General features: G+C 39.5%; 1 protein-coding gene across 1 annotated transcript in view; it reads left to right on the top strand.

The window, feature by feature from the left end:
* Positions 1 to 22,500, top strand: part of AP3B1 (adaptor related protein complex 3 subunit beta 1) — a 150,766-nt gene that overhangs the window by 43,097 nt on the left and 85,169 nt on the right. The window contains 7 exon segments of the mRNA XM_075182307.1: positions 1,051 to 1,203; positions 1,486 to 1,583; positions 3,336 to 3,390; positions 3,478 to 3,549; positions 4,364 to 4,426; positions 5,925 to 6,057; positions 11,438 to 11,547. Coding sequence (XP_075038408.1) covers positions 1,051 to 1,203; positions 1,486 to 1,583; positions 3,336 to 3,390; positions 3,478 to 3,549; positions 4,364 to 4,426; positions 5,925 to 6,057; positions 11,438 to 11,547 — 684 coding nt within the window.

The following is a 22,500-nucleotide window of genomic DNA, read 5'->3' as shown; positions in this document are numbered from 1 at the left end:
ACTACTGTCGCCCTTGAAAGTGACATCATTTAGACGTCCCGGCATATTCATTTGTCGCATTGGAGAAAGTTTAGCTTTCTCAATAGTCTGATTTAGCGCTATGTCCGGGGTTCGGGAAGTTATCCATGTCGGGGTAAGTAGTGGCGGGTTTGTGGTAGCCGCACTACCTACCATACCCAACCGCTAATGGGATCTTCTACAGATCAGATGGCTAAAATATCAGCCAGGCTGTGTTACATCAATGGCATTGTCTGTGTATGAATCCACCAATTCACATAGTGTATTTCTCCAAAGTAAGTTTAGAAGCTTGTCAATCACACTTTGCTTACTCAGATAGTAAGATGGCCCATCCCTTCTAACCTGGACAAACAGCTGTAACAGGATGAAAGATTAATGCACGATACAGTATTTAGTTAATGATAAATGCCAATTGATAACATTCATTTTGGTAATACACAGTGTCTAACTTGACTGTAATTGGTCTTAATTACTGGATAATTAGAAGAATGGAGTATCGTGCTTGACAGATGATATGAACCATCCATCCACTACAAGCCACTTGGCAAATACGTGAAAGTCCTGTTTTATAATTCCTACATTAAAGTAGCATACTAAGCATCATCTATGGAGTGTCTCATACGGTGACCAGTCCCTGTCCTTTACCCCAGCTTGAAATGCTGAAAAGGAGTAATCGGAATCTCAATATACAGAGGAGGCAAAACCTTGGCTTGCTTCGGTTTGTGTCATTGTGCTACTGTTTTAGAGAGGACTTTTCCCATAGTAATAATGTAAGAGGTCCTGCAGCAAGCATGTATGTATGGCAAGCTCTTGATTAATGTTGGAAAGAATTTCCTATTTGTAAGAGTGGTATATGTATGGAGCACACTTCCTGCTGATGTCATGATATACTTGATTGTAATACACACTGGTCCATAATGAGAATAAACCAATAACCAGAATTGAATGAATAATAGTGCAGACTGGTCAAATGCTCTTGCTCTGCCGTCCGTTTTCTGTGCATGACTCGGCTCTACTGGTCATATCTTACAGGAGGAGTCTGCAGAGGATGCAACAAACAATTTTTATGGTTCAGATGAAGAAAATGAGAAGGAAACTAACCATACGAGGCCATATGTAATGGATCCCGACCACAGGCTGCTCTTAAGAAATACCAAACCATTGCTACAGAGCAGAAATGCTGCGGTACGATTGTCTACTTAAAATTCAGATATTTCCTTTTTTATGTGATTGCTGCTCCTTCTATAATACACATTGTTTATTGCACAAGTTAATTTAACTTCTGAGACCATTGTAGGGTTAGGACACAATGTAAATAATCGGAGTAGAAATGATATTCATGGAACATGGTAGAGCAAAATCCTATAAAATTCTCTACTGCTACTATTTTTCAATAATTCAAAATGGGTTTTATCATCCAAATGTGTTTTTTTTTCTTTTTTAGTTTTTTGTTTTCTCTTTAAACAGGTTGTTATGGCAGTGGTACAGCTGTATTGGCACTTGGCACCGAAATCCGAAACCAGTACTGTTGCCAAATCCCTGGTACGCCTTCTCCGCAGTCACAGGTGTGTTCAGAGTGACTCTTTGTCCACAGAACTAGGTTTGGTTGCACGTTATTATTGAGAGATAATGCTTGTTTATTGTTTGTTGATTTTTTTTTTTATTTGTTTTTTTTTGTTGTTTTTTTTAGACCACCATTAAAGTTTTCCATTTAAGAGAGTTTAGTGCAGTGTATTTTTTTTTTAATTTTTTTCATGATTTAGTGATAACAAAATTAACATGGTTGAGTGGTGTGCAATTGTTATTTAAAATAGCATTATAAATAACAGTCAATGTCTATGTGCAGTGTTTTTTCTATTGTAAGTGTGTGCATGAAAGTATGTGTACTTCTGTACATATTTGGTAAGTGCATTTCTAAATCTGTGTATGTCCTACACACTGGAACAGTAATGCTAATATGAACATTCTTAAACTAACATACTTTTTAAAAATAGAATACAACTGTGAGCATGTACAGTTTTCCGCAAAAGTTTGGGCACTCCTGGTCAATTGCACGTTTCAGTCACAACTTCAGCAGAGTAGAAAGTTAAACCTATTTCTGCACATTTTAAGGCACAATGGCTATTTTTTGTTAATGTTTATCTGATTTGAAATGGTAATTTTAAAACATGTAGTGGTTGGACAGCCTGACATTCATCACTCTGTAGCTGCTCCTTTGGCAGAAATTGTATAGATTTCACAAGTGTTCCCACTGTTTCTTGCAGAAATGTTCTTAGGTCTTCTGGCACGCTGCACCTGTTTGACATCTCCCTATAGATTCTCAATACTATCCAAGTCCTAGCACTGTGGGAGAGAATACAAAACGTTAATCTTTCATTCCTCTACATACTTCTTGGTAGATTTTATTTTGTACTGTTGTCTTGCTGATAATTTCCAAACACTTCAATTTCTCCACTTACTGTTGAATATTCGCTTCTAGGGTTTGTTGGTATTTAGTTGAATTTATTCTTCTTTCTGCCTGTACAATACCCCCTGTGCCAGTGGCTGCCACCCAGTCCCAAAGTACAACAGACCCAGCCACTGTTTCACCTGCTTCTGTCCAAAGGTGGATTTTGTTGTTTCGGTAAAAAACGTTTTTATGCCTGTAATCGTTCCACAGCCCATTATTCCAGAAGCGTTCTCTAAGTGTTGTGTTGCCTGCTCCATTCTCTGGTGGTGAGGTCATAGGAAAGCATTATTTCCAAGTAAATCATTTTAGTGTAACTAAAACTGTAGTGTGGGCATTTAGTTTGGTATCAGCAAAAGCTATCTGCAGATACATAGCAGCGTTATGTGGGTTCTGCTTTCACCAGTGTCAGTAGTTGGATCTCAGATTTTTCTTTGTTTACCAGATCTTGCTTTGACTTCAACAATTCCACTTCATTTCCATTTCTCAATGATATTTCTGAACGTGGAAATTCCATTCTAGAAGCGTATAGATATCTTTTTATAGCCTTCTCCTGCTTTGTAGCAGTCGGGTATCTTTATTTACAAGTCCTCAGTCAGCTTGGAGGAGCCCATGATGATTGAGCAGCCCCAGCTTCCTGATTGGCTAGATGAGTCAGAGGATTTATACATCTTTGGTATTGTCTTTACATGGCATAATTTAAGGCCGGACAAATCAATCAAATTTTGACACCTTAAAATAAAAATGTAATAATGAAACAACTGAGTAGGTGCCCAAACTTGTCACATGCACGGTTTTATTGGTCAATTTTTTTTATATTTCAGTTTGGTAAAGTTTGAATTCTGATTTCCTTGTCATCTGTGTGTTTCAGGGAAGTGCAGTATATTGTTCTTCAGAACATAGCAACAATGTCTATACAGAGGAAGGTAAGGCAGTTAGTGGTTGCAGTACAGAGGGTATAACTCTGTTCTTGTTGGCTATGATCACCATTTATGTCATTTATTATTTTGTAGGGTCTGTTTGAGCCATTTTTAAAAAGCTTCTACGTCCGATCAACTGACCCAACTATGATAAAGACGTTAAAGGTGAGAACAAGCTTTTTGTTTTCTTCAAATAACAGATGCCAAGATTTGTTAGGCAAATTTGTATGTGCGGCCTGTCGATGTCCTGCAGTCAGTCGGCCCTGCTGGTTTAGTGAGGGATAAGGTGGGGAATTGTGATATAATGTTTTATGAATGGCTATTTGTTATTCCTTTTTGGTTTTGTTCTTATGTTTACCCGGTTTCTTGTTGAGATATAAAAAAAAAAACCTGCATTCTCGGTTAAATTTTCAAGTTTAACTGAGCTGTTCCTTACATCTAGTGGAGCCCCAGGAAATGCACTGATCGTGTTTCCCAGGGTCCCAGTGGAACTGTTGTACAGTATCGGCAAGTGCTGTGTGCACAGATTATGGGGGCGGTACTGTGTCTACCAGTAGAAAGCTGCAAGGAGGGAGCTCGAAGCTTCCTATTGGTCCTCCTCACACCTATTTTCAGTGGCCATTTAAGAATAGCACTCAAGTAGCAATACCACGGCTATCTGGGACTGCTGCTTTAAAAATAAATATATAAATAAAATAATTGAAGTCACTGATTTTAATATTCATTAAGCTCCCATTGTCCCATATATTGTAAGCTTGCAAGCTGGGTCCTCTTACCTCTCTGTCTGTATTACCCAGTATTGTTTTATCACGGTTTGTTCCTAGTTGTAAAGCACCATGAAATTTGCTTTAAAATAAATGTCGATGATGATTCAATATTTATTTGTATTTTGAAATCTAGAGATTGAGATTGCTTATGTAAGTGGCTGGCAGATTTATATAGATTATCTCATGTTCTAATTCCCGTTCTTTTTTTGCAGCTTGAAATACTGACAAATTTGGCAAATGAAGCAAACGTCTCCACACTGCTACGTGAATTCCAGGTTTGTGTGGTATCAAATAACCTTGTTAGGAATGTTCTGTGACCCCCTGTAGTCTGTGACACCTCAGTGTAATCTCTTTTGGCAAAATTGCTGGTTTTGTCATTCTGGATTTTGCTATATTATGAGTTTGACATCACTTCTGTTTTATTTATGTTCGATTTTAAAAAACTTTTTTTTTTTTTTTTTTTTCCCCCTCTCACTTTTCCTAAAATTGTGTAATCACCTCTCTTGGCATTAATAAAACTCTCTTGGCGGTAATAGGAGACAGATACAGGGTTATACTAAACCAGCATGTAATAAAAGTGCAGGTACAGTAAATAGACCAAACAATCTTTTTTTAACAATATATAAATGTGATTAACAGGAATTTATTCACTTTCTACCTTGAATTATTTGAGTCAAAACAAAGTGTCTTAATGCCCTGATATCTCCCTGTGTAAGATGAGAACAGGCCCTATCTGACTAATCACTCTTTGCTGGCCATAGGACTAATGGGAAATTGTAATATAGGGCTTCACTCTCCAGCTGTGTCCTGAGCACATTAGATGGGCAATGTACAGAAGCCATTGTCTCTGTAAGAGGACACTGGTGAAATATAAATAGTTCACATTATTATAAGCACGTTCAGGAAATGATGCGTTGGCTCTCAGTGGTCCTCTCTCTTTTTTCTTACTTGAAGACACCTTTGAGAGCAGAAATTGGGTTTTAATAAACTTTCCTATTGTAATATTTCATCAGCCTGTCCTTACATAAAGCCTATTATGGGACTGATAAAGAAATCACGTCACTTTAAGTTAAAGACCGTGCTCTGTAGCATTTTGTCTCCTAGCATAGTATATAGAAGAGTCTGCCCTACCACTGTCTTTATGAGCACTTAGGGAAAGTTTGCCAACCTATCTGCCATTTGTCCAGACTGTGATAATCGGGCCCAAGCACCAAACAGCTGGATAATACTGGGGGCCTACCTGGGCACACAGTATGACCGTTGTTATCTGTTCTCATTTACTCTCCAAGCCCGATAATTATCTGAACAATTATAATTGTATAAGTTTGACATTGTGCTTTTTTTGGGGCCCATACACGCCGTGTTATCGGCCCAACGTTCTCATGTCGCTATCAGTGGGGCCAGCTTTAGTTTGTGATAGGTGGAAAGACTGTAACAATGAGCGTTTGATCCTTTGTGTTACCCTGTTTATATATTGTCAAACTAAGCCCATACTCATACTGGAGTTTTGGGAGTAGCCAGAATAGTGATGTCAATACTGGCCCCGGCGCAGGACGTGAAAAGTAAATATTTCAACTGCCAGGAGGTCCCCAGAGATGACAATGGTGCAGGGGATTCACACTCCACCTCTGTTAAATGAAATTGTAGAAAAGGGAATGAATAGGGAAGATTGATACTTCATTACCATGTGAATTCACTTGTCACTGAACTGCCTACATCTCTAATGCAATTTTAAAAAACTCTTCTAACATGCATAATTCTGTTTATTTTTAGACCTATGTAAAAAGCCAGGACAAACAGTTTGCTGCAGCCACAATTCAAGCTATAGGAAGATGTGCAACCAATATATCTGCTGTGACTGACACGTGTCTTAATGGCCTTGTGTACCTATTGTCAAACAGGGATGGTAAGATAATCCATCTTTTCCCTCTAAAGGCATCTACATTTGGTGTGACGTGTTGCCCGATTGCTTTTTCTGTGTCATTATTTTTACACATATCAAAGTTTGCGCCATTTATTTTAAAGTATCCAAATAAGTGCTCCTAAAAGAACAGTTCACCTTATACCTGACTCTTCATATAAAAGCTATAGCTTAAAGTAGTTTTATTCTACTCTGACTCAGATCTCTGTCTTATGGTTTATGTGGCTTGGAGTGTGTAAAGTTGTTTGTCTTAAGTTACATTTAAAGGGGAATTCAGTTGGTCATTTTACTCATGAAAGGAACGCAGCTCGCGCACTATTAACATTACTACAGTAAGTGCGCATTAATACCGTTAGTACGGTAATTTGAACGCAGATTTTTGGTTGCAGCTCTCGGAAATCTGCATTTAAATTACTGTACTATCTGCAACAGTGTGTGGGCCGTGTTACTTTCACAAGTAGCGATGCCATTTGAAACACCCCCCCTCCGTCCCCCATAATGTCTAGAAACATTTCTCATTGTTTTCTCAAGTCAACATTGGGGCAGATTCAATTAGATGCAATGTTCCTCAAAACATCGCGGCTGCGCTCTTTTACCGTTAGTATGGTAGAAATGTCCGTTCATTTTTCCTCGCATATCTATGGGACGTGTTGAAAAAGGAGCGGATATTTTGGTTAAAATATCTGCCATGAAATGTCTCAGGAGTGGTCGCAAGACACTTGGCGGCTAATTGAATCCCCCCCCCATTGTCTACAATTGTTATGTTTATTTTTTTATTATATGTGTGTGATGTTTTGAAGATGCTGGGTTTAACGGGCCCAATTCTATCCACTTCCCATTGGTTGGCCACCCAGGGGTGCCTTACTATGCCAGAGAAACCTAGCCAGCACCTTCTAGGGTTCTTCTAGTCACTCAGGCAAATGCAATTAGAAAAGTACAACATTACATTTATTGTAATAAAACAATTACTAGAATATTATATACACACAGTAAATAAATGCCAGACAGGTTTACCACATTATCTGTCCCTTAGTTAGTCACCTGGCTGTCCTGACTTGCAGAATCCAAAAATTCATGAATTTCTCCCAGCTGTAGACGTAGTCCACTGGTAGAGAAAGGAAACTCAACACCAGCCATCCTGCACCTTCCAGGAATCAATCCTCAGAACGAACATCCCTCCTCTCCAGTGGTTCCTTATATCCAGTGTGAAATTTCTACTGTGCTTTCCGCTACCCAGGCAAACTCCTGGCTCTCTCCCTCTTAAACATTGGTGAGAGTGGAGATGAGCTCCACAGTAGCTCTCCTGCTCTGCCCCTGACAGAATGTCTGGCCCAGTCCTGTGGAGGACAATAGGTACTAATTGGCTTTTCCCACCTCCAGGTATAGGGTAGTAGTCAGACCCTCCTGAAATTAACCCATTACAAGCTTCCAGCTGTTCATGACTTCCCCTAGAGAAAGGAGGGGGAGAATAAATGTAGCTCCATCCCCCTCACCTGTATTCTGGAACATGATCCTTACCCATAACCCTCCTGGCTTCACTTTAACATTACAATGAATAACAGCTTCACTGCAATATCAGCAATATACATTAAACAATGTACACATTTACATTGAACTACAATGTCCCCTTATCCACATGTAATTAGACCCTGCATTTGTAATCTGGTGAGCTGGGGAACATTAACAGGGCTATAAAAAGTACATGTTATACTCCACATTTTGTGAGAAACAAGGGACAGACTGGTTAAGGGGATTTTAAACTTGTTTAGGGACAGGTGTTCTATTGATGACTTGTGTCTGTAGATAAACCTGCACTTTTTCTTTTTGTAGCAGAATAGCTCATGTGGGATAAGAATGTAGAACAAGTGCTGCAGTCCGTTTCACATACATAAATGAACATTTTCACACATTAATACTATTTTGAATTACATATTCTGCAAAGTATATGACGTAGTCCCTTCAATCCACAGAGACAACAAGAGGTGCTTGGATCTGTGTGTACTTCACCTGGAATCTCCAGTGGTACATGGAAGCTTTATGTACCAGAGTATGTTAGCCCTAGGAAACCAGCAGATACAGCAAGCAGTATGAATGCTGAGTTCTTGACTCATTATTCGTTTAAAATAACTTCTAAGCCATTCCTCTGCGGAGTACCCATGTGCTGCTGCTACTCTAAAACTTGACAAACTGCAGGTACTGGAATGAAGAACCATAATTGGGTTACTAAGGACTAGAGAGGTGTCCTAGTCTAGACTAGGATTGTCCCTCTGCCTCTTGTGTTGAAAGCAGAATTCCCAGGTAATCACCCTATCCCCCACACCCTCTTCACCAGTGCTTAGGGGGCTTCATGTAGCTGTTTTTCCTACAGCTCCATCATTTGTCTCCCAGTCCTAGCTAAAAGCAGTGTGGCGCTGTGAAAGGGGGGTGACCATGCGGCCAGTAGGATGATGCCAGCATGTGGATTACACTCCTGGTACTCCTGCTCACACCCATCTCGGTGGCCATTGTAGAGTGATGAACGATCAACCTTTGCGAGTGCTGCAGAAACGGATGAGTCCCTGATGGACCGTTTCAGCATGTAATTCCCGGGGCTCTATGAAGGGGAATAAGTGGTGCAAAATACATATATACTGTATATCCCCAGAGATCACTGTACAAAGAATTAGCTGGAACTGTTCAAGGTACAAAAATGGACATGGGTATTTGGGTGAATAGTATTGGAAGTCAGCTTCCCTCACGGTGGGATTCCGGCCCTTGCAGCAGTGATCTGGTGCCAGAGGAAGGTGGGACCTGGGAACATTTAATAGTAGGAGCATTAGTGATTACAATGCTTGTTCTTGTAGCACATGGACCGAGAGCACTGCTTTACACTCTTGTTTTTGCTTAAGAAAATTTTATCAAAGTTACTCATTTCTTACTGGATGACATTTTAAGGCTTTTATTACCATAGTAATTCATGCGTCGCGGGTGTTGATACTAGAGTGGTGAAAATCCAAAGAGAAAAATATCACAATGAGGAGGTTTTTGCTACAAAACTCAGGTGCATCACTAAAACTGGTTACAAGTACAAATACTTCACGATGACAAATATAACGGACTGTAAATGTGAGAGCTGGCTGCAAAACAGAACATCATAAAGAAGCTGGATTAACATTTTCCCAAATCATTATATATCCCCAGCACAAGACCATGTCTGCGTGATCTGGAATCATGTTACATGTATGTCGCATGCTGAGGCAAAAATTTGTGAATGTCATACAGCGTGTTTATGTAGGTATGGCCCACATTCACTGTCTGCCTCTTTCTAACCAGAATATGCAGACTCGTGGCAAACACCACCCTCCTGTCTACACGGGGTTAGTAAACTGTACTTGTCCGGCCTGTCAAGTGTAACCTTTCATGAGTTGTGTTGATACAGAGGAAGGAAACGGTGCAACATTTACCAATTAAGCCTCGAGTGAATAAAGCGCTACGGAATATGTTGGCACTATATAAATAGATGTTGCTGACAATCCCTTCCCTCAAAAAATACTTGTGGTAAATTCCCTGGAACAATCGCCCTAATAAAGTCCTCTAATAATATCAGCTGCAGATACCTTTTCTCATAATAAAGTCTTCCAATCCGTTTTGAGAATTTGTCTGTGATAAGTACATTCCACATTTTACCCCCCATTTAAAGGGCTTGTTCACTCCTATCAGCTGTTAGTGCTTATTTTGCCGCTAACACCTGAAAGTACATTCACAATAAATCATTCAACTTATTATAGAGAGAGCTAATTTTTGTATGCTGAAATTTTAAGTGCATTTAAAATTTAGAAGGTGGAATGATACATTTCTCATGCATCAATAGATTGTATTGGTAAAGGGCGATGCTTGAGAAGCACCCAGAAAATGTGTGAATAAATTTTCAATCCTATTACCAGCCCATATGTGTAACCTAGCCCTAATTCACAAGTCTTTTTTTTTTTTTTGTATTATTTTTTTTTTTTTTTTTTCTAAAGCAGCCTCTAGAGGGCACTGATGGTAGGGAAATGATGATCTGTAGATCTCTCTCTCTCCATCAATCTTGCAAATGGGGGAAAAATGTTTTATTTGTTGCAAAATGTGTTTGTGTTTTTTATTATAGTATTTATACAGAATTGTAGGTAAAACCATTGTATAGTGTGAATGCTAATTGCATGGCTTCTGAGTTAGTCATTGTGCATAATGCAGATAGTAAGCATTCTATATGCAGAAAATATCAGAGTATGACGCTTTAGATGCGGTAGGTCAGACCTGGCAGCCATAGGCCCTGCCGCTAGTGTGCCCCAGCATGCCCTCTGAGAGTACCGCTCTTATGAAGAAGTTGTCTCCAGTCAGGTGATTCCGATTGTCCTGTTTAGTTCGGTATAACTGGTCTCCAACCCGTTTGGGTGACTGTAGCGGTTTGAGGCCGCGTCATTCTGCATGGATATCGAGGAGGTATAAATGATGCATCCACATGCTTGGACCTGTATGAGCAATAGCTGTTCATGAAGCAGGCACTGGTGTGTGAGTGAGTGTACCAGCATGTTGTACCCTTCCACCAGGTGACAGTAGCATACCACAAAAATACATTTGGGGAATCTCTTCACATCACACACTTCCTAGGTAATGAGCTTTGTTTTTCTAACCTATTCACATAAGCCTGATGTTTGACGTACCTTTGAAATGCTTTAGTTTCACTCCTGTATGAAGTGCGGGATGAATGTAATACTTGTGAGCTATTATGGTTCCTCAAAACCCGTTTATTCAATGTAGTACGACTGTTAATTTAAAATATAACTGGTGAAGTTTTCATTTTTCTCTTTGAACAGTCATTTGTTTTTGTTGTCCGGAATTATTTCCTCACCTTATGTCAGTGGTTCCTGACCTTTCTAGTCTTGTGACGCATATGTCATGTAACCAATTTTTTGTGACCGGCCACATTTGACCAGTGACACTGGAACCATGGGAAACCGATAAGGTTTAAAAGCCAAATTAATCCAATGCTAATTAATTTTAATTAAATGTAGCTAATTTGTCATATTACATTTTTTTTACGTATCTCAAGAGTTTCTTGAGTTCTTACTCAAGTTGTGACACGTGTGTTTCTACTGACATAACTGGTCCTGTTGGAGCCTTTGGAAATGAACAAAAAGTCCTTTCTTGTGCGTTAATGTAACATAAGTGCTCTTTCAGCTTGAACGTCCTTTAGTTTGTTTTCTTCTGTGGGTGAAACAGAAAATATAAACTGGTTGGTGAATGTAGTTTTTTGTGTTCTTTCAGGAGTGCAACAATGTAGTTTCCTGTCGCATCTTATTGTAGAACCGCTGTGTTTGAACGTTGTTTTATTCTCCCGTTTCAGACATTGTGGTCGCAGAAAGTGTGGTAGTCATTAAAAAACTTCTACAGACCCAGCCGACTCAGCACAGCGAAATCATCAAACACATGGCAAAACTCCTGGGCAAAATCACTGTAAGTGTTTCATGTTATCTGTTAGAAATACGCTGATTAGGACTTTGTCTACACAGATAAAGGTGGAGGAACACATGAAGCGATATAGGTGTCTACAAAGCGCTCTTGCATCTGATATGTCATGTTGACAAGCTGACGCTTTGTATGTTGTGTGTTAAGTTGTGTTGCTTTTATGGAGTAATAAAGAACTGGTACATTTTAGAAGACTTATGTCACTTCCAGCTTTCTTTTCTCCTCATCAAGGACAGGATAATCCCCTTTCTGATAGCACCCTGCATAGTAATTGTAAGGTGTGTACACTAAGTCGTTTTCCACAGCATCAGTTATAAGTGTAATGGGGAAGCAGACCTAGACGTGTACAAATAAATAACCTGAAAAGTTTTCCCCAGTGTATGAGGCTCCCAGGAGGGTATATATCCTCTTTACCATCCACTATTTCTCTGTATTGTCCTTAAAATGATCCCATATCTTGTGCAGAGATCTGAGCATTGAGCCAAGAGTAGCTTCTGGGATATGAGAAATGATTTACTTTGTTTATTAACTAGGAGGAGAAGGTAACAAAGGAGTTTATTTCCAACACACCTTCTACTCATAGGGAGATGGCTCTTTGTAGGCTGGACCAGTGTTTGAGGACGCAGCCTTCCAATGGCTGGAATCTAATAACATCTCTGAGACACTTGATGACCAGCGTTCATGAGTATTACCTCTAATGTGTAGTTGGCAGAGGATCCCCACTGTGGCGGGGAGGCCCGTCACTGATGGGGCGGGGAGGCCCGTCACTGATATGAAGGGTCCACTTAGACTATTTCCATTTTAATGCAATAAAGATCATATATAACATTATTATTATTGCTGCTGTGTCTTCTAGAAAGAAGTTTGAAAGTTCAGTGTAAAGGTCTTTAATGTGCACGGTTACCGCAGTTTCAGTTTTTCCCTTCTCAATAATTAGTATTTGTTTCTAAGTTGCTTTTTGCATTATACATTTGACCCTGTGTGGACCTGCCTTACACAGTCAGCTCTGCTGTCCTAGTTATCTTTTGTTTCAGATAGTTGCTGTGGTTACTAAAGTCATAATAAATTGGCTCAACTGAAACCATTACACAGGTAATAATCATACAAAGTGGTTTAGTTACAAGACATTTTTTTATTTTTTTTTGTTGAAACTTTATGGAGTTAAATATAAATGATTCTATATCCAAGAACACGTGGATCTGCATTATAACATTTGTCCAAGCCTTAATACAAGTCATGTGACAGGTGGTTTGATAGGGTATGAAAACGTTTTGTATTCGCCCTCCCTTCCACTGTATCAGATATGGTTTAGTAGGATGAGCACACAGAATATACACTGGTCTTATGTTGGCAGCACAGAATGTGGTCCAATAGCTACTATACTACTACCCACGGGAGGCCTTTGTAAATGGAAAAAGCCCACGTACCATGATATATAGGTTCTGGAGCAAAGGCTTATGGGAATTCACCATAAACTATTTTAATTCCTCTCATAACATCAAAAATTATCTCATGGTAAATGAAAGAGGAAGTAGAATATGGAAGTACGCTGCTGACTATTACTTTATACATATGAACTTAATGATAAGATGGAGACTTTGGATTATAAGTGATTTACCAAAGTCCCAAAGCAACTCCTGTTAAGGTACATCATTATATATATATATATATATATATATATATATATATATATATATATATATATATATATATATATATATATATATATTACTGTTACCTTTTGCATTTGAGATCGTCCCTTTGGAGACTTTAGGTTGTGCTCTTATGCAGCAAAGGGTCATTGCTTTATCTTTCTGACATTCTGTGATTTTCAGTTTTGTCTTTATCTGTGCAAAGTTGTTTGTTTTCATTGTCTTTGGACGTGGCACAGATCTGCTGTGATAGCTAAATTAGATACAGTTGTATATAGAGCTATTTTGTGTAGTAATCAAGGGCGAGCACACATAAATAACATGGACTGGATGATATAAAGTAAAGAGGCCAAGAAAATAAAACAAATCTTCTGAAAGTAGAAAACACCTATAATGATTAATATTTAGGAATATCTGTAGTTCATTGTATATTTTTCTTCTGTAAGATTTTTAATATTACCCCCTTATTTTACTGTTAAATCTGTAAAATGTCCATTGTTTTTATTTGGGCTGTCTTTAAGAAGTGGTATATTACAATAAGGCTAATCACATAAATGTCCCGCAGTATTAAGAGACTAGTTCTGTGCGCTAGAAGCCAGGTGCCACAAACTAATTACTGGTTCTTAATGTGCCAATTGTTTTTATTGGTACTCAAACTTTCCTCGCCAAAAAGAAATGGTGACTTTTGTCACAGTAATTAGGCTTTTTACATTAATGGACAAAGGGTTAAATGTAGAGTGGGGTTGAGCAATTAGGAGACTCTGCATTAAAAGCTGTAGCCTGTCGGCAATTATGTGCTAATGAAGTTGCTGGAGAGATTTATAAATCCGGCATTGTGAGTGTTTCGGTCTGTGAAAGATTTGCCGTAGGTGTGAGACGGTAAGTGCTGGAAGTGTATGGGATGAGTGGAGAGAAAAGTGGATCCTTCCTCAGCACTTACATGCCACACTGCCGGGCCTGGCTCTCTATAGAACAAGGCACACGTTTGTAAAAATAGACAGAGGCTGACTCTTTGTTAAAGGATAATTCCAGCCAAATAGTGATTTTTAATCGTTCTCCTTCACTCCATCCAGCTTGAACGATGGTGGTCCTATGTCAGGAAGATTTATACCCACTAGCCCTGCAGTGCGTCTTCTGTCCTCATTGACAGCTTGGAGAACTTGAAATCCAAATGGCGCTGTTTATTTCTTAGACAGGCTCTGATTGGACAGATAGAATCAGCGCTCGTGTCAGAAACGTACACAGATTACTTTGCATCTCACCTTCACCTTGCTCCCTATGAGGAAAATAGGCAGTTCCCATTCTCCATAATTCTAGTTGGGGGGTTTATCGAGTGAAATTTACTGTTTGGCTGAAATTATTAGTATTGAATAATTGCTGGCGAGGGCATTGGTAGATACATTGTATTATGTATTGGTGTAGATACATTGTATTATGTATTGGTAAATAGATAAATATGTGAAGTTAGATGAGATTTGTGTACACTGCCATCTGCAGTTGGGTTGAGAAGCACCTCACGCATTTATTTACATTTCTCATGTAGCACCAACTTACAGCCTGTGGGGTTCTGTGGATGAGGAATATAAAATCTGTAAACAATCATTCAGATGTACAGATAAATTGTAGGAGCCTATCAAGTTCCAAAAATCTTATTTGTGTTAACACTATTATGTTGTCATATTTATCTTTAATATGAGTTATTTTTAGGATATATGCCCTCCTTGTTGTTGTTTTTTTGTTTTGTTTTGTTTTTGTAAATGATACCATAATATAGCTTCCTTCCTGTAATTAATGGTGATATCTATCTTTGGTCAACAACCGTTTAATGACACTGCCCCCCATCCCCATAATCTAGTGCCTCCATTACAATTCTTTTAACAGTTTGAACATGTACTTGAGGTTCCAGTGGGTTGAAATACTGGATGGTTGCTGGTGCTAATATTAAGGTAACAGCTGCTCTGCGTGGAGAGAGACCCCTCTTGTCTGCTAGTCATATTATGCGTCAGAGGTGGGGGATATCAAAGGGTAGCCACCACTATAACATGTATTGACTTTTTGGAAACCACACCTCTTATTGTGCCTACTTTGCTGTAATAAATGTCATACGTTTGTAGGTGTTAAATGATTCTGCAAAGCAACTTATTTTTTTTTAGTCTTAATAATATTCTTCTGATAAATACACAAGTGACACTTATTAAACAAAGCTCTACAGGAGCTATAGTACTTTGCTTAAATAGGCTGTTTGATCTATTTGAACACAGTGTTATTTATCTTCATAAAACATTTTTGCTTCTTATTTTCCTTTTTATTGAAATGTATTTTAACTTAATCCATACCAGATAACCCTTCTTCAACTCCCACCACAATTGTGTCTTTGAGATGGTGGTTTAGCTGTGCGTTGCTCCTATATACTATATTCAGTCATACAGTAAGTATTGTGCTGCTGATGTCACTTCTGCCAATCTTTATCTATGTCTCTTTAGTCGGAAGGTTACGGAGACTGGGTTCTGCCTTCTCAAGCTATCACTTTGTATGGACCCTTTGCTGCTATGTTGGTATATTGTCTACTATGTCACACAATATTGGGGGATTTAGGTTATTGCAGGATGAATAATCCATGGAGATGTTCTCATTTAGGGCTTCTACACACTGGCATGAATATTGTGCATAACGCTTTAATGTTTAAAATGCACGCGCACACTTTTCTGGCAAGCATTCACATTTTGCCAGTTTCGGTGGTGCCTGCAGTTGTTAATGTGGGTACAGTATAATGACTTTCTATTAGGGATGAGCGCACTCGGATTTATGAAATCCGAGCCCACCCGAACGTTGCCGATCCGAGTCGGATCCGAGACAGATCCGGGTATTGGCGCCAAATTCAAATCTGAAACTGAGGCTCTGACTCATAATCCCGTTGTCGGATCTCGCGATACTCGGATCCTATAAATTCCCCGCTAGTCGCCGCCATCTTCACTCGGGCATTGATCAGGGTAGAGGGAGGGTGTGTTAGGTGGTCCTCTGTCCTGGTAGATCTCGTGCTGTGCTGTTTAGTTCTGTGCTGTGCTGTTTAGTTCTGTGCTGTGCTGTTTAGTTCTGTGCTGTGCTGTGCTGTGCTGTGTTCTGCAGTATCAGTCCAGTGGTGCTGTGTGCTGTGCTCTGTCCTTCTGAGGTCAGTGGTGCTGCTGTGTCCTGTGCTGTGTCCTGTTCAGTCCAGTGGTGCTGTGTCCTGTGCTCTGTGCTTCTAAGGGCATAGTTATTTCCCCAATATTCCCCTGTGTTTAAAAAAATAAAAAAAAGTTATTTAAAAAAATACCAAAAACTAATTTAATTTTTTTTAATTACCACAAAATTTGCACAACCAATCCTGCAGTATAAGCCCATTGGTACTGCAATATTACCAAGTTCACACATTCAGCAGTAAAAGTCCAGTGGTACTGCAATATTACAAAGTTCACACATTCTGCAGTATCAGTCCAGTGGTGCTGTGTCCTGTGCTCTGTCCTGCTGAGTTCCGTAGTGCTGCTGGGTCCTGTGCCGTGTCCTGTTCAGTCCAGTGGTGCTGTGTCCTGTGCTCTGTGCTTCTAAGGGCATAGTTATTTCCCCATTATTCCCAAGTTTTTAAAAAATAAAAAAAAAGTAAAAAAAAATAAAAAATTAAAAATTAAAAAAAAAATATATAATTATAACCAAATTTGCAAAACCAATCCAGCAGTATAAGTCCATTGGTACTGCAATATTACAAAGTTCACACATTCTGCAGTATCAGTCCATTGGTGCTGTGTCCTGTGCTCTGTCCTGCTGAGTTCCGTAGTGCTGCTGGGTCCTGTGCCGTGTCCTGTTCAGTCCAGTGGTGCTGTGTCCTGTGCTCTGTGCTTCTAAGGGCATAGTTATTTCCCCATTATTCCCAAGTTTTTAAAAAATAAAAAAAAAGTAAAAAAAAATAAAAAATTAAAAATTAAAAAAAAAATATATAATTATAACCAAATTTGCAAAAACCAATCCAGCAGTATAAGTCCATTGGTACTGCAATATTACCAAGTTCACACATTCTGCAGTATCTTGTGCTACATATAATGGAGACCAAAAATTTGGAGGATAAAGTAGGGAAAGATCAAGACCCACTTCCTCCTAATGCTGAAGCTGCTGCCACTAGTCATGACATAGACGATGAAATGCCATCAACGTCGTCTGGCAAGCACGATGCCCAATCTCCTAGTACAGGGCATGTAAAATCGAAAAAGCCCAAGTTCTCAAAAAACAGCAAAAAAAGAAACTTAAAATCATCTGAGGAGAAACGTAAAGTTGGCAATATGCCAATTACGACAAGTAGTGGCAAGGAACGGCTTAGGCCCTGTCCCGTGTTCATGACTAGTGGTCCAGCTTCACCCAAGGATCTAAGCCCTCCTCCCCACCCCTACAAAAAATTTAAGAGAGTTATGCTGTCAGCAACAACAACAAAACAGCAAAGAACTCTGCCTTCTAAACAGATGACATCACAAATCCTCAAGGCGAGTCCAAGGGTGTTGTTGGTTGTGAACCCTGACCTTCCCATCACTGTACGGGAAGAGGTGACTCCATCCAGCATTTGCAGCACGCCCTCTGCATATGCTGGAAGGATCACCCACAGTCCAGTTACAGATTTGGCTAATGAAGGTGTGAATGTTGTACACTGGGAGGAGGATATTGATGTAGCTGGCGCTGAGGAGGATGTTGATGATTATGATGCAGACAGATACCAAATTGCATTTCTCAATTTCTATTTATATTCTAGATTATATAACGGCTGAAAAGTTTTCTGTTTTACTCCTAGTGGAGAGGGGATCTGATGCAGACAGATACCAAACTGCCTTTGTCCATTTCTTTGTATATTTGAATTGCTAGTTCTACAGTTTATGCAGGCTGCTTTATTTATATTCAACTACAAGTGTAGGGCGGGGGCAGGGGGGGGGGGGCATAGATAGCCACCAAAGTAACGTGGTCCATTTAATTTCACTTTCTAGCTCCACAGTCTGAAGATAAAAAAAAGCAGGCTGCACAAAGTATTTATATTTACAAGCCTTGCAATCTAAATTAACTAGAGGTAGTGACGTGGTAGAACTCCAAAAGGCAGTTTGGAAGCCCCTGTACAAACTGGCTCTATTTTTTAACTGAGTTGTCCCCCCTCCAGTGTGTACTCGGAAAGAGTTTTTAGTGCAGCGGGGAACCTGGTCAGTGAGCGGCGAAGGAGGTTGCTTCCTCACAACGTTGAAAAAATGATGTTTATAAAAATGAATAATCAATTCCTCAATGAAGTACAGCACTGCCCTCCAGATACTGAGGAACCTGTGGTTGTGGAGTCCAGCGGGGACGAATTGATAATGTGTGATGAGGAGGAAGTACACACTGTAGAGGGAGAGGAATCAGAGGTTGAGGATAAGGACGACATCTTTCCTCAGTAGAGCCTGTTTAGTCTGTACAGGGAGAGATGAATTGTTTTATTGGTGTGGGGGCCCAAACAAACCAATCATTTCAGCCAAAGTTGTTTGGTAGGCCCTGTCGCTGAAATGATTGGTTTGTTAAAGTGTGCATGTCCTATTTCAACAACATAAGGGTGGGTGGGAGGGCCCAAGGACAATTCCATCTTGCAACTTTTTTTTGGGCATTATGTGACCATTTAACAGTCGTTTGCCATGTTCAAAAAGTAAAAGAAAATGCCAAGAAATTCAATAAATTAAATCAAAAGTTAAATGCCCTGTCATTATTTAAAACAAGAGGTTTTGACGTGCTAGAATTAGTGTAGTGTTAAGATGTTATAAACACTACACTTGGAAATTGGAGGAGGTAATGTGGCCCCGGTATCAAATTGGGTACCGGGGCCACCCCACTACGCAGTCCAGATACTTGTTTGGTGGAATTCAGACCAGTTGAGGGTGTATTTATTTATTTGTGGCCCCGGTATCAAAATGGGTACCGGGGCCACCCCACTACGCAGTCCAGATACTTGTTTGGTGGAATTCAGACCAGTTGAGGGTTTTATTATTATATTGTGGGGACCACTCTATCTATACCACACTACAACTCTATACCACTCTATTTAATACTTTAATTCTATTTAATACTTTAATTCTATTTAATACTTTAATTCTATTTAATACTTTAATTCTATTACTAATTACCATAAAGAGGAACTGCTGGTTCTATTTAATACTTTAATTCTATTAGTAGTTACCATAAAGAGGAACAAAATAAACCAATTTTACCAAAAGTATAATATGACTTAGACTTACAAACACTACACTTGAAAGATGGTGCCTTTAAATGAAAAAGTCAGTCTTCATTGCACGACTATGTGCAACAGGGACAGTTTTTTGGTTTACAAAGTCAACCAATAACACTTGGACCCTGTCTGTCTTTAACATACTTGATGGGATCTCAATGACGAATTGTCTGTACCATGTTTGGAGGAGGTATTGTGGCCCCGGTATCAAATTGGGTACCGGGGCCACCCCACTACGCAGTCCAGATACTTGTTTGGTGGAATTCAGACCAGTTGAGGGTGTATTTATTTTATTGTGGCCCCGGTATCAAATTGGGTACCGGGGCCACCCCACTACGCAGTCCAGATACTTGTTTGGTGGAATTCTGACACGTGGAGGGTTTTTTAATTATATTGTGGCCTCGGTACCAAATTGTGTACCGGGGCCACCACACTACGCAGTCAAGATAGATAGATGCGTATCATAGATAAAGTACATTCAGTGGTGTGGGGCAAATTGAAAAATATTCAAAATGCACTGACATTATCAAAAACAAGAGGTTGTCACACGCTAAAACTCCAACATGTATATGATGGAGAGGATGGAGGAGCAGCCGTATGTGTAGTGTAATGCAGACCTGTTGAAGGTTTTTTATATATTTTATTGTGGTGCCCAGTGCCCACTCCTCTACGCAGTCCAGGTACATTTATTGGTGCGAATCATAAAAGTTCAGGGTTTTTAATATATTGTGGTGACCCACTCCTCTACGCAGTCCAGGTACATTTATTGGTGCGATTCATAAAAGTTCAGGGTTTTTAATATATATTGTGGTGACCCACTCCTCTACGCAGTCCAGGTACATTTATTGGTGCGATTCATAAAAGTTCAGGGTTTTTAATATATATTGTGGTGACCCACTCCTCTACGCAGTCCAGGTACATTTATTGGTGCGATTCATAAAAGTTCAGGGTTTTTAATATATATTGTGGTGACCCACTCCTCTACGCAGTCCAGGTACATTTATTGGTGCGATTCATAAAAGTTCAGGGTTTTTAATATATATTGTGGTGACCCACTCCTCTACGCAGTCCAGGTACATTTATTGGTGCGAATCATAAAAGTTCAGGGTTTTTAATATATATTGTGGTGACCCACTCCTCTACGCAGTCCAGGTACATTTATTGGTGCGATTCATAAAAGTTCAGGGTTTTTAATATATTGTGGTGACCCACTCCTCTACGCAGTCCAGGTACATTTATTGGTGCGATTCATAAAAGTTCAGGGTTTTTAATATATATTGTGGTGACCCACTCCTCTACGCAGTCCAGGTACATTTATTGGTGCAAATCATAAAAGTTCAGGGTTTTTAATATATATTGTGGTGACCCACTCCTCTACGCAGTCCAGAAAGATACCTTGTTGCAACGTTTTGGACTAATAACTATATTGTGAGGTGTTCAGAATACATTGTAAATTAGTGGAAATGCTTGTTATTGTATGTTATTGAGGTTAATAATAGCGTAGGAGTGAAAATAAGCCCAAAAACTTGATTTTTAAACTTTTTATGTTTTTTTCAAAAAAAATCCGAATCCAAAACCTTATATCCGAACCGAGACCTTTCGTCAAGTGTTTTGCGAGACAAATCCGAACCCCAAAAATAACGAAAATCCGGATCCAAAACACGAGACCTCAAAAGTCGCCGGTGCACATCCCTACTTTCTATGAGAGCGCTCCCAGTACACTATGCTGCAAGGGAGTCTTTGAGAACATGCTTTGTACTTACAACAGACTTCTTTCAATGCCTGTGTGTATGAGGCCTTGGAGCTCAGTCGCTCCAGTGGACATAGGTGAAGGGGAACTCTCCTCCCCGTCCCCTGTGAGGAACAATTAAAGTAAAAAGCTGCATGAAGCCTCTTCAGTGCTTGATGGAAAGGAACCTTCCTCCTTCACCTGTCAACACGGGAGTGATTGGATGCTATGAACACCAGCGGGTTCTAGTCGGGAAGTGCTGGTTCTCAAAGTGCTTGTGTGACTGTGCTCTTGGCAACATAATAAGATGCAGAATCACACCGAAAAATAGAATTTGATTGCAAAAAAGAACATACAGGTCCATCACGTCTGTCCGTCTTGTTTTGGGTTTATTTTTTTTTAATAGTTTAGATCCAAGTCTTAAATAGCTTTATGTGTCCCAGGCATGTTTTCACTCTTTTAATGTTGTCCACTAGAACTGCTGGGAGACAAGTGCATGAATCTATAGCCTTTTCTGAAACAAAAAACAAAGCTTAAAATAAACATCTTCCCTATGTTGCATTTCAGGCTTAATACCTCCGATTTGGAAGTGTCCCATGTTCTAGAAATCCTTATTTTTTAAAAATCCTGCCCTCCTGAACTCTATTAATACATAGTTGTATATTTCCATTGTATCACCTCTGTCCCTTCTCTCCTCTAAGCTGGGCATGATCAGCTCTTTAAGTCTTTCCTCATAAGTTTTCTTATATAGCCCTTCCCTGAATGTTTGTTGTTTTGGTAATGTATTATTGGTGATAGGACCTCCAGAACTCTACACAGTACAGGTCTTACCTGTGACCTATAACGTGACAATGTAATGTCCATCTTCCAGCTATTACCTCTTGTTGCTTACATTCTTATCTGAAACTAGTACTGTTTCTTTCCTCGGTTACTGCAGACATCACCACTCATTCTCTCTTCTGATTCCAGATTTTTATGTCTGGTGTCCATTCTTTTACATTTTGGTTCAGCTTTAGTCCATTCCTCTATTTTCTATAACTTACTAGGCATTTGTTTTAGCCCTTCTGGGATATTAACCCTGTATCTTCTGGATGAAGGCATACCTTCTGATGTAGACCATAAGTAGTAATATTAATGAATACATTAAACGTAGAAGAGCACAGGACCAATCCTGACGTACTCCACTGGTTACCAGACCTCCATCTGAGCTTCCTCTATTGATCACAACAGTCTGTCTCTAGTGGCCAAAACTTTATCTTTTAGTCCTATGTAAGGATTTTCAGTTTCTATATAATTGGGATTCT

This window comes from Mixophyes fleayi, chromosome 1 (genome assembly GCF_038048845.1).
Source record: "Mixophyes fleayi isolate aMixFle1 chromosome 1, aMixFle1.hap1, whole genome shotgun sequence".
Classification (NCBI taxonomy): domain Eukaryota; kingdom Metazoa; phylum Chordata; class Amphibia; order Anura; family Limnodynastidae; genus Mixophyes; species Mixophyes fleayi.
The sequence above is the reverse complement of the archived record's forward strand: the minus strand, read 5'-3'. Positions and strand labels throughout refer to the sequence as shown.